The sequence below is a fragment of the Buceros rhinoceros genome, unplaced genomic scaffold, assembly GCF_000710305.1.
Source record: "Buceros rhinoceros silvestris isolate BGI_N320 unplaced genomic scaffold, ASM71030v1 scaffold5632, whole genome shotgun sequence".
Lineage (NCBI taxonomy): Eukaryota > Metazoa > Chordata > Aves > Bucerotiformes > Bucerotidae > Buceros > Buceros rhinoceros.
The window spans coordinates 38,910-52,360 of record NW_010398219.1 but is presented as its reverse complement, the minus strand read 5'-3'; the positions used below and the strand labels follow the sequence as shown (position 1 = coordinate 52,360).

General features: G+C 41.5%; 1 protein-coding gene across 1 annotated transcript in view; it reads right to left on the bottom strand.

Moving 5' to 3' along the window:
- The window catches only part of PDE11A (phosphodiesterase 11A), a 79,123-nt gene that overhangs the window by 35,919 nt on the left and 29,753 nt on the right, over positions 1 to 13,451 (bottom strand). The window contains exons 9-10 of the mRNA XM_010131007.1: positions 1,911 to 2,057; positions 1,698 to 1,805 (exon numbers count right to left, since the gene is read on the bottom strand). Coding sequence (XP_010129309.1) covers positions 1,698 to 1,805; positions 1,911 to 2,057 — 255 coding nt within the window. The remainder of the gene's footprint in view (positions 1 to 1,697; positions 1,806 to 1,910; positions 2,058 to 13,451) is intronic.

Sequence of the window (13,451 nt, the reverse complement as noted above, 5' to 3'; positions counted from 1 at the left end):
TTTCTCCCTGCCGGCCGCCAATGCGGCCAGTCACTGCGGTCACCGCCGGCTGAGGTGGAGGTGCGTGGTGGGCGAGCACCTCTCCACCGACAGAACAGCCTGCCCAAAGCCTGGCCTCGGAGCTCCACCTAGAGGTCCTCCCGGGCCAGGTCTGAGGACACCTCACCCCGGCAGCGTCCGGCAGAAATTAACGTAATTCGCAGCTGAGCAGGAACGACTGCCTGACTCTGCCCTTGCTCCTCAGAGTAAAAAGCTTTTCATTCTCCTATAACTAAAAAAAAAGCATGCCAACTTTATAAAACTTTAAAAATGACCAACGCCCACACATTACCACGAGATTTCATCAGAGACCATCAGAAAGTGCCTGCTGAAACAGCGTTAATTCTGCTCAGCCGAACAGAAGCGGTGACCATTCTGCCTCGTTGAACATCTCCATTTCCTTTGTCTCACAGTGCAACTTTGGTACGCCTCCGTAAGCGCTCATGGAAACAAACCCGCATACCTGGGACCAACATCTACCTGCTAGGGGATGTCACAGTCAACGCACAAAGTTCTGCCACAGAGACAAGGCCAAGTGGAGGACGACAGCTGGGAACCCATGCAGAAGACAGCCACACCCTGTGAGCAGGAAACAGGCCATGGACTGTCTCAAGTCCATCTAACAGGGAGCTGATGTGTGCTGCCACCACAGGCTGTGGAGTCTCCACCTCTGAGGACAGGGTCCAAATGCTAACCACACCACAGAGACCAGCCAGCATGAGACCATAAACATGCAGTGATTAAAAATCAGGGAGCAAGCACGTGGTATCCCAGATGAATAAATAAGTGCACAAATGCTATTATTAATATGACCACTTTAAGGTTCACACTAGAAGACTTTGGCCAGTAAAACTGAACATGCCGAAAACCAGAAAAACCTGGTAAGGCAAATAAAAAATGTAAAGTACAGCAGAAAGTGGGGTGTGCACGCAGACATATTGCTTCTCTTTTGCCATTTTAACTAGAATATTAAACGTCCAGCTTTTTTTAAACACCGAACTTTTTACTGATACAAGAATTAACTAGCCAAACATGGGTATTTCACACAGTGAGGTTGCTGTGGGGAAGGAAGAGTAAGTAATGGCAGAATTTACTTGTATGCTGAAAGGAGTTACAGGTACTGATGGAGATATGTTAATAAAGTCCAGAACTCTTACAGCGCCCAACAGAGACAAAAGATTCACTTAGATCACTATGTTGGAAGATGATCTTAAAATGTTTTAAGGTAATACCTTCTACAACTATTCAGATAGATAACAAAGTAACAAATATCAGCATAACAAATACTTCTGGGGTTCTAATCTCCCCTGTTTCTGTACTTCCCAATTTAAGAGTCTGCAACAAGCATCAAATCAAGAGAGTTCCAAAAGAAAAACATTTCTGAAAGGTCAAGATATATAATAACAAGCTCACTCCAAGACTGCCATCTGTTTTCAGTCACTACAATGTGCCTGTGATATCACTGTCACTGAAACACTGTAAGGTTTTGCCAAATATGTGCCAGCTTAAGTTGAATAACTTTTGTGTGCATTTCTCTTGGAAATGAACGAGCATCACAAAAACTAGAAAAGAAATCAGAAGTTGGAAAATGTTAAGACAGGTAAGGCAATGCGGCAGTAAAAGCTCTGATCGGATTGTGTCTGTAGCTGGATACTTACAGTCAACATGGCAAACATTAGCTGGCAGACGTTGAAAGCATGCCTCCAGTTGTGATACAAAACCATTCGATAATTCTTCCTAACTGTCAAAAGCCACCTACACAGCGTCTGCAATGAAAAGTACAAATTGTATCAGGGCTACTAAATGTGTACAAATGGACAGAGCAGTGCCAAGACAGAAGAAGCAGATATTTCTGCAGCGCAGATGGTTACCTCGTAGTCAATTTTAAATTTCTGAACCATTCCAAGTTCCATGAACATCCGCAGGGCTGCAGTAATCATGGCATCCACATCAAGTGAGAAGTCATCAAAATGGATATCATCAATGCCAAGCTCTGACACCAGTGGGATGTTTGCTGCCTAAAAACGCCAAAGGGAAAAGGAAACTTCTGATTCAAAACTCAGGTCTTTTTGTCCTCTTACAAGAAACCATCCATACATTAGTTCTGACCTGCCAATACATCCCCTGCTTGATTTAAATGCCGAGCAATAAAAGTCTTCAACTGAGAAATACAAACATGTCAAGCTAACAGAGCAGGGAAACAGCGGGAAGGAGAAGAACGTGGTATGAGCAGAAAATATGCTCACCATCCCGACTGGAGCCCGTGTATAGCATTTAGATTGTGAGCGCTGACCACTTTACAGCTACTACAGTAACACAATATATTCTGATGCAAATCACAATGCTGTAATGCAAGAAACATCTGGATAGCCAGCAGCTGGGAATTTTAATTGCTGCCATTCAGAAATGCAAAGTAAATATACTGCTCTGCAGAATTTTTTCATCTAAATGTCTTTATGTTCATAAACATACAAATGCCCTTTGCTTTTCATAATTCACTACATGGGTAAAACCAAAAAGAGAGTAATACAAGAAATGTCTAGCAGAAGTACCTTTCAAAGTAAGATAAAAATAATTTTCAACATACTGATTATACAGTCAGTCAATAAACTACGGGAAAAGCCTTCCATTTTGCTTTGTCCATACGACAGCAGACTTTTGTTCTGTTTGTAAGAGAGAGATGAGGTTTTCACGTATACAGAACCGTATGGATGAGTGTGAAGGACTGGCTAGTGCGCGCAGTTGTGCACACAGATGTGTTGTGGCTGGCTCATGGCAGCACCTGTGGGAGCCAGGCAGAGGTGCTGACAACCCTCATGGGCTTTTTTGCCCTTCCTTACGGCTCTTCAGACTTGCCACTCATCTCCCTAGAGAGGGCTGGTGGAGGAGGCTGCATTTCCTGAAGGAACATCTGTTCCCTGTCTCCTGCAGTGAGGAGGCTATAGGTCAGGTAGAAACCTCACAAAGGGGCTGGACCCAGCCTGCAGGCCATGAGCTGGACCGTGCTGAATTAGTTAAAATCGCATGGAATCCACCGGTGTGGCACATCCAGCTACTCACTTGAATAAAATACCAATTTGTCCATGCAACTGTAACTTAACCTTCACAGTTACAGCTTCTATATGACCACCTTATGGTTTCCTTTTAGAAAATCTGTGTTTTGAAACGTTACACCCTAACTACAACAAGTTACTGACATGTAAAAAGCTTTTTCTGGCCAAAGAGAAAGTGCCACCTTGATAATTACTCTAGGCAGAGCTTAAGCAGTTTTATCTATACCTTGTAAAAGAAGATGGTGTAAACCTGTCATAAAATAGTATTAACATTTCAGTGTACATTTATTTGCTAGCTAGAAGAAAAGCCTATTCAGTTCAGCACCCAGTGAATCATGCCCAATACCACAAAAGTCATGGTGTTACACCAATGAGTTTAACTGACAGGACATACAACACCCCATCAAGTCAAGTGTCATCCCAGGACGCAGCTGAAGAACCTCTGCAGTATGCAGGCAGAGGTGTAAGCTCTCTTAACTGCATACGTACTTTCTCTGCTAGTGTACCTCTCCAGGTTGAATCAATTCAGTATTTTTTTTTTAATAATTATTGAAACATTTGAAATACTTGTAGGAGTTACACCTTAATGCCCTTTAAGATCTGGCTGAAAAGCTTCGTTTTTACTTTTGAGGTAAAGAAAGCAAGAAAATACGGTTAGGTGTGAAACAGGAACGGTGGCCCAGAGACTGCTGCCCAGACTTTCAGTGGTCTCACAAAAATTGTGCGTTTTTTATCATTCAGTTATTCTTTAGAGCTTTGGAGAATTCTCAAGCTGCATACTGCGATCTAGTCTATGAATACACTCATTACACAGTAAATGTGCTCTCTGTAAAATGCCTCTGAGGAAAGAAACACACATTTGTCCACCTTCCTTGCGTGTTTCTTAGAGAGAAGTTTAAATAACAAAGACACTGAAACAGACGCACTGGATTGTAAGTACACCTGCTTGAAATTATTTTATTCAAACTACTTTACAAACCTACTGCTGCATTTTCATTAACTCTGAAGTGGGCTCTGATTAAAATTTTCCACGTTTTTTTGTCCTCTTAAAGGAAAACAGATATTTTCCTCACCGTTTTTTACTGGAAAGAAACACTTTCACCAGCCTGTTACATTTCAAGGAAGAATACTTGAAGCAGTTGCTCAACTACAATTGTTTTCCCCTTTGTCAAACTGAAGAAATAACAATATATTCCACATCTATTACAAACTAAACAACAGGATATTAACAAAGCAAGTAAAAAACAATTTCTTCCCACGTCAGTCTGAAACTTTTAAATATTTATGAGGTTTTACATTCCTAAATTTAACAGGAGTGCCATAATCCAAAATAACTGCTGAATTAATAGCCAGGAGATAACATTTGTGTAAAAGGACCATTTGCTTTACAACAGCAGTAAAGGAAAAAACAGAATTATGACTGTTAAGACTAATTTGAATAATGTTTAAAAAATGATACTTTGTGGGGTTGCAGCAATATTCTGGCTGCACCTGGCATTGTCTGTCCTCAGCTTCTTATGCTGGAAATGCAGCAGTCCAGGGTTTATAGGGAGAGCAGTCATTAAAACTTCATTTTTTTAATTACAAAGATATAAAAAATATTCATAATAGAGAATATTAAAACGTATCCATCCCTGAAATTTTGCTGCACTGCAGGACAAATTCCAGCGGATTTCTTAAAATAAACAGCAATAACAACACTCTCTTCCAGGAAAACAGAGCAGATGAAAGCACCATGACAATAAGAGGAAGGGGCAAGCAATTAAAATTCAAGTTACAGTGAAATTATTTTTTAAAGCACCCCAGTGATTTAAAATCGCTTGAAAGACTTGCTTGCTTCCTTTTGAACATTCTAAAGTTCAATTTCCCCTTTCTGAAAACAATTAAGAACATTGTACTCTGAAGTCTCTTAGCTCTGCAGACCAAGCAATTTCATCCTTGAGAAAAATTCGCATGGCTTCTGTGAGCTTATGGTAAATTAAAGCTGGGTGTGCCTCCTCTGGTCACACCTCTACACCCCCCTGGTACTAAAGCAAAAATCTGTCTTGAAAGGAACAAGAACACAAGTTGGGTTTAACGCATGGAAGGCAACTGGTCTTGCCTAACAAACTCAGGAGTTACCAGAATGAGGAACGATCGTCACATGCAGGCGGCTTGAAAAAGAGAACATTGGGCCCATAATGAGAACATAAAGACAAGGTCTGTGGTTAATCCATATTCAGATGTGCGTAGGGTGGAGTGGCATGGATACAGGAAGGAGTAAGTGTGCCAACTGTCCCCCTGTACCTGGCACTGGTGAGGCCACACCTTGAGTACTGTGTCCAGTTTTGGGCCCCTCACTTCAAGAAGGATGTTGAGGTGCTGGAGCAGGTTCAGAGAAGGGCAACAAAGCTGGTGAAGGGTTTGAAGAACTTGTCCTATGTGGAGCAGCTGAGGGAACTGGGAATGTTTAGTCTGGAGAAGAGGAGGCTCAGGGGGGACCTTACTGCTCTCTACAATTACCTGAAAGGAAGTTGTTGGGGGGTGGGGGTTGGTCTCTTCTCCCATGTTAAGAATGACAGGACGAGAGGGAATGGCCTCAACTTACACCAGGGGAGATTTAGTTTAGATATCAGGAAAAAATTCTTTACAGAGAGGGCTGTGAAGCATTGGAACAGGCTGCCCAGGGAGGGGGGGGAGTCCCATCCCTGGAGGTGTTTAAAAGCCGTGTGGATTTGGTGCTGAGGAACATGGTGTAGGGATCCTGGCAGTGCAGGGGGAATGGTTGGACTCAATGATCTTTAAGGTCTCTTCCAGCCAGATGACTCTATGATTCAATTCAGGATTAGAGACAGATCCTCTTTTCCTCATTGCTCTTTGTTACCATGTACATTGCTCCACAGCCTGGTTGGTATATGTTAACAGCTAGGAGATGAGCGACTGCTGAGCCTTACCTTACATCAGCCTTTGCCAAAGGGCTGTATGTCATTAATGACCATTGTGTCTCCAAGTAAATGGAACACCAAAGTGACTTCTACCAGGAGTAGAGACCCAGTTCTGGGCGCTATAAAAGAGAGCCCATGGGAACAGAAAAACAATGTTTCTGGTTCAGTATTAAAGAGCCTCTGGGCTGCAACAGTTCAACAAAATCTAAGAAGCAAAACCCGAGAAAACTAAAAAGTAAAAGTTTTAGAGAAACTTTTGAAGGCTAAATACTTGAAATAAAAGCTACTATTTGGTGCTCACGCTTCAGTGCTGCTGAAGACAACTATTTCACTCTTTTAGAAGCATGCAGAAAACATATGCTAAACGTGTAAAATGGTTTCTCCGTATGGTCAGCATACAGCTGGATAACAATACACATAGGAATTAATTCATACTCCTTTTTTCCTCTGGGCAGTATGTGTTCATGTGTAAATGTATGTCAGAAAAATGCAATATAACATGCACTCATACATACACAGAGCAATTTACAATACTGTCACCGTAAGGGCTGAATAAAGTGATCATGATCAACCACCACAAGCAAAAAGGGAGACCTGCTGCTCTTACTGACCGTATTTCCTGAAGGAGAGATAGGTTTTACATTCAGTTTGGTTAATGTTACTGCAAATTACTTTCCTTTCAATCCTACTTTTAGTTTCCATCATATACCACACTAGTACCTTCATAATGATCAATACTGCTATTGAGAAAACGTATGCAAAGCATACCATTAAATGCCTTCTTACAAATTCACTTTAAATCAGTTAATAATTATAAAATAGTACAAGAAGGATCTCTTGGAAATGGGTGAAAGGAAAAGAGACAAGCTTCCTGTCCTGAATTACTTGTAGGTGCGATAGCTGCTATAAGCTCAAGATAGTCCTTCCAAACAGGGAAGTATTTCTGTATTTCCCTAATGATCCACAGCTTTATAAACCAAACTTCCTGTGTGAGTCGGAAGACTAGTTTTCGGTATGTGGAAGCTGTACTAAGCTAAAGTCTTCTCATTCCAGCTAGTCAGATGTACTGCCAGCAGAGACCAGCGGACAGGTCACGGGCTGCCAGCATAAAAAATGGTCAGAGGAACGTAACTCTTACGGACAGAAAAACCGTCAGGAACAAATATGAAATGGCAATTTGGATATTTCATAATCTCCAATAGCAGGATTTGGTTATGAGACAGTCTGGGTCAGTAGGGGAGAGAGGGCAGTTCCAAGGCAGTGATTACATCTTGCCATAATCCTCTTATTCCAGTCTTGTTTCCTTCAAGTTGGCACACACTGATAGGCACCCTAAGGAAGTTCTTAAGCAGAAGATACCTACAGCTCAAGGGTCTGATTGCTGAACTTCATTCAGCATTACACATTATATGAAAACAGTTTTTATCCCATTTGATACTACGAACACAGGACAAAAATATCATTCAAGAGATCGACAGGGAAGGCTTAACTAAGTAATTTTGCACTCACTAACTCTTTTAATAGCATATTCTTTGCGACTTTCTATATAATATTTGAAAATGTGATAAAATCAGATGTAAGGAAACTGGCAAGTTCTTCAGTAAAATGTTCACTACCACAGAAGCAGTCCAGCTAAACACAGAAAAGATGTACTGAAATTCTACTCTGCTGTGTCAGCTTAAACTCTCCGTACTTCAGTTTTACTACCTGTGTGGATAAGACACCAGTGCTCATTATGCAAGGAAAGCATTCTGAAACCTACTGATAAGTATATTAGTATGTCTCTGTTAAAAAAAAAAACAACAAAACCAAACCAACACATTCTGCCATTTGCTATGCTCAGCTTCTCTCTCATGCGATACCAGAACTACTCGGTAACGGTAACTTCCATTACTGAATGTAGTCCACTTTTTATAGAGCCCTATGGACAATGGCATGTGGAATGGTTAGCAAGGTTTCATAATCTGAAAACGCTGCCAGACTGATAAAAAAAAAGTAAAAAGAAACTTGAATATATGTAAGACGTATAAAGTTATGCCATGAAATATACGTCCCAACATAGCAAAAGAACGGCAAAACAATATGGTATGCCTCTTAACTCCCAGGGGCACTGTTTGAGCCAGGAGTCCATGCGTAGGATCTGTCCTAATTTATAATCTGTAGTGAAACTGGAGCTTCAGACAACATGACGTACACAAAAAAATAAGACTCCCCTTTCAAATATCTCTTCACCTAGAATCTCTCAGAAGATTAGGAACTGAAAAACATTCAAGGTTGATTATCAAAACCTGCACAGAAAGCATCAAAGTGGAGAACATTTAAATGTGATGTCGCCTTTATCTCTCAGCTGCACCAGAGATAGTACGTTCTGATGGCAAAGACTTTTATCTGTACAGGGTTCTTTTCATGTATAAAGGCCTCTAAAATACTTGCTTATATTTATAGCTGCAAGCATCTTTCAAAATGTATCTGTATAGTCAGCTATTAGCAGTAGCGACAAATTTTACTCTTCGTCGTAGCCATGGAAGACCAAAGCCTGCCATGTTCTGCTCTGACACATTTCTTACTCTCTGCAAAGGGGAAAGAATCAAATGTTTCAGCTCAGAGAAGTTTTAATGCCCAGAGCAACCCAGCTTTTAAAGGCCTCCATCTGTTACTGCAGACTGCGGATGGCACCCCTCTGCCCTTCACAATGCTGAGTTGGCATCTCTTTTCCAATGACCAACTGCAGCAGAAGCAGGACAGCAACATTTAGAGGGAATTTTGTAATATTTACGGTAAACAGGAGTGAGTGTGGAAGAGACTTAAAGGATACATGTGTATTCATCTCTAGATTTTGATTCTAATGATTTTTTAATGTGATTATCAGAGTAGCATTGCAGCTGCCTTTAGGAATGAAATAGCTCAGAATCATTCAGATTGGAAAGAGGCTTTTGAAACCAGCCAGTCCAATGCCCCTGCTCAAGCAGGGTCAAAGAACTCCAACAAATTGCTCTCCAACAAATTTCACGGAATTCCAATTCTCTGAATAAGGTCACTGTATGAAGGGATACTCAAATAGCTGGAGACTGGAATGAGATAGGCATGGGGCTTTGGACTCATCTGAAGGCAGCTGGATGAAACAATGAGACAAGGAGACCACACGCTGCCATGTAAACACGCTCTGCCATCATCAGATCTACCAGACTTGCTGTTTCTGTGTGCCAGACTCTGTGAGTGTTTTATCCAACAACTGTTTGGATGTAAAAGACATCAACAGTCCCTGGAAGAGGATTTATGTATTTTAAACCTCTTCAGAGTAACCCAGCAGATAACCAGAGGGTCTCAATTGTGAAATCAAATGCCCAAATTCTGCCGGAAGTCCCACCCACAGCAGGTGTCCAAGTCCTTTGCTAGGAAAGGTGATTCATTGTTTTAGTCAAAGTTTCACATCTGTGAACTGAGAATGATGATGCTCTTGCATCCAGCTTCAAAATCTGCAGCTGAAGTGTGGATATGTGGTGCATACTGCTTCATCCTCAACTGGCCAATTAACAGTGTAACATGTAATTTAGACATGAAATGTGGAACAAAGAACGTTGCATTTAGTCTTGTTTCAAAAAGTTGTATTTGGTTTGACCAATTACCAAACAACTACTGCTTAGTATGAATACTAGTATTTGCTTTAATTAAAAGAGAAACTTCATAGCATTAGGCAAGCTATTTATTCTGATGCTTCTATTAGAAAAGTAGCCATTAAGCAAGGTATCATGATCATATATAGCATTTAGGAAATTTTGTTATTATCATGCACTGTGTGCTTAGGACAAAAATATGGTACTGCAAAAAGATGGGTTTGCTTTTGGTATAAAGCTATACGTGCCTGAGGAAGGGATCATTTGAATTTTAAAAGGGCAAGGGAAGATATGTCATTATAGCATCACACATGCTCTTTCCAAAGGTAAGCCCAGAAGTGCTGCTAAAAAGCTGAAAGTATTTTGAATGCTTCTGATCAATCAAGTCTGTTCTGAACATACCGCTTCCTGAAATTGTGACCCATCAAAAGGAATAAATTTCAGAAATAAAAAAATTACATTTAAAATTTTGTTACAAACAATAATAGAAAAAAACATAAAATGCATTATAGTGCTAAAAATCAATCCTTGATGTTAAAGTCGTTTCCTAGTACACAGAAACAAAATATATGGCAGCCTATAAAAGGAACAAGAAATTTCTATTTTAAAAGAACAGAGACATAAAATAAAATCAATTAATGGTCTGAGCATCTATTATTCTTAACGCCAAAGTCCATAACCACAGCAGCCTAGGACTGGAGTTTTACAGGGCATGCACATTCGTCACAATGATCTCCCGAGGCGCGCAGGGGAGTGTTCACGTCCTTTTGGCTTATGGTGATTAGGAAATAACCAGTGTGTCACATACTACAGGCTAGCAACTGTCGACTTTTTATGACCATTGGTGCAGACGAGAAGCTCATACAAAAGGGTCTATTCAGTCTCTGCCCCAGAATTTTAAACAAACACAAGCAGCAAACCTAGGGCAAGTATTTCTCTGTGATACAAAGGCATCAGGCATGCAGGCTGCCATTTCCCACAACAGCCTGACTTGGTTTTGGTAGGCAGAGAGTCAGCTTTGTAGCTCCCACGTGGAGCAAAATGTGTAACGTAGACTGACCCCCTCATTTTGGGAGGGTGAGGGAAACGGGATACAAGGTAGCTTTTTCCTCCACAAGGCTACCTAGGAAGGGAAGCAAAGGCTCTAGATGCTTCCTCAAACACTCTGAAGAGGAACGACATGATTAAGAGTAGAAGGAGCAGGGTCAGGTTTCTTCTCACAGAAGACATGATGTGAAGGCGCAGGGAGGAACTGGCTCTTTTAGTGGCAAACAGCCCTGCAAATCCTCTGTTGGACACAGCGTGAGAGAGAGAGTGTGAGAGAGAAAGAAGTGAAGGTGCTGCCAAGAACAGACGCTAAAAAAAAAAAAATACAAAAAGAAACAATAAAAACTCTAAAACCTCACCAGTGCCACAATGGTGTACACACTGGTATTATGGTTACGTTTTCTATCCCAGTATACTCCAGCAGCAGTCACTGCGGCCAAGCCAATCCACAGGACTGCTAGCCAAATGGCACCGTGGGGCCGTGGCGATGCTGCAGGAGTGCACAGCCATGGCACTAGACGGTGTTCTTGCTGGCCACCGAAATTTTCTTTCTGAGCACCTGCAACAAATCAGGCTGGCAGGACAGTGACTGGTGGTGAAAGTTTTGCAAATACATGAGTGGGCTACTGCCCCACTGGGGAGAAAGCCCTATTTCAGATCTGGTAGAGTGACGGCTATAGCAGAATAGTATCAGGCAGAGAATAAATGATGCTGAAAACACCTTCAAGCTTACAACATACATATACAGAAAAGCTACAGAGAACATTGCAGTGATTACCCCTAAAATACATTTTATCTTTGTCTTTTTCTCCTTAGTTTTTGTCAAGACCCAAAAGCAGATTTAAAGACACCCCCCCCCCATCCTATTCTGAACCCATAAATCATTCCCTAAGAGCACTCAGGACTACCCAAAAGAGTGTTCTCCAAAAAAACCGAGCTTCACCTTGCTACAGATTAATGAGCCAAGAGGGTTATCCTGTGTCAGGCTTCTGCAGGGTGGACTGTGAATACAGACCCCAACCCCCTCCTGCTAGCAGAACGCACATCCTCCACAGCACCCTTCATCCCACAAAGCCCACCAGCTGAGAAAGCATGAGCACCCAGCCCACGCAGCAGCACAGAGCTCTAGGTCACACACAGCTCACAGCCTAATCACAACATATTTATTTTGTGAAATAAAATAAAGGTACAGATGATGCTCTTTCACATCTCAATAGGCACTTAATAGGCACTTAAATCTTATATTTATTTAGCTGTTTGCTTACTACCTATATATTACTAGCTTTATAAACGTTCTTCAAAGAAAAGTTACTTTTGTTTATCGCTGCTTTGAGGTGAAGGGCTGCAACACAGCCATAAATACTCGCTTTTTGTCATTCATGAGATTCTTAATGACAATCTTAAAATACATGTTAACTGGCCCCTATGAAAATACTCTTATGGTATTTGACTGATATAACGGTTCCTTTTCTCCTAGACACCTTGCATCTACCGAATCAATGTTTTGAATATAATGCCCTGTCCTATGCTTAGAGGGTGCTGCAGAGGGAATGCAGCATCAGCCAAGGAGGTAAGAACCTCAGCGGAGAGGTCTGTCTCCATTTTAGGGACACAGAGGATTGTCCACATCTTGCACAAAGTTGTAGGGTGCACAAATACCTCAGCCACCGACTCAAACAGAGGCACTTAAAGGACAGACAAGTCAGAAACGTGCTAGGCAAGGAGCTGGATAAGGGACCCTACTGGGGCTGCACTGCTGTGCCACACAGCACCTGGTTCACCAAGGTCCTCCTCAGGTTGTTGCCATGCGACCCTGGAGTAGGTACTACCAGACCTTGTCACAACTTGGTGTGGTGTTGCTGTGATTATGCCGCTTACAACCTTCCCTTACTACCACCCACAGCAACAGGTCACCTTCAGGGAAAGTACAGAGAACACAAGTAGATACCTGGAATCAGTTTAACTGTAGAGTTTATGAAGGTCATAAATAGAAATATTTTTTGTTGTTTTGAGGTGGGTTTTGGTGTTGTTTTGTTGGTCTGAGCTGCTTGTATGCCTGGGAAAAACCACGTGCAGCTGCATGGCAGCACAGAGGGCAGGGTTGGTTGAGTGACATTTAAGCAGAGGGTTCACAACGGTGCTGGAAAATGCTCATATCTGACGTTCTCAGATTTTGTGTGCACTCAGAGCTGGGTGCACCTTGTTGCAAAGCACAAGATGATGGAGCACTTCATAGAAACGGCCTCATAAAATATTCAGTTTCCTGTTGTTGCCTGAGGTACAATTTGCACATTTTCCATACAGTTGCAGCAAGAAAGAGAAGTGCATGAGAAGTGCAGGAGTCTATTTCTCGTACATCTAAAGTGTTTACGCTTTAAGTCTGAACGACAAAAAAAAATGCAGAACCATGATGTAATTTCTCTGTTAGAAAGTACATTTACTCTGCCTGGGATTTTGCCCAGACTAAAACAAGAGGCTTTTGACACTAAAACAATAAAGGAATCCTCCCCACCTGGCAGACAGCCAAACAGTGTAATAAATAACCTCTATAAGATAGTAATCTCAAGTATTTTTTACGTAATATATGCTAGATGTAGCTTTGCTTAGATGACATAGGCTGATACAACCCAAATATGAATTGATCTAGAAAACAAGAGTGCATCCATGTAGTTTTTTCCTTCAAATAATCCCAGAGCCTAAGTCAATATGGCACAGTCACTCACACACTCGTGAGTGGAAATAGGTCTTTCATCTCTCTCTTAGTTGATGCAGGA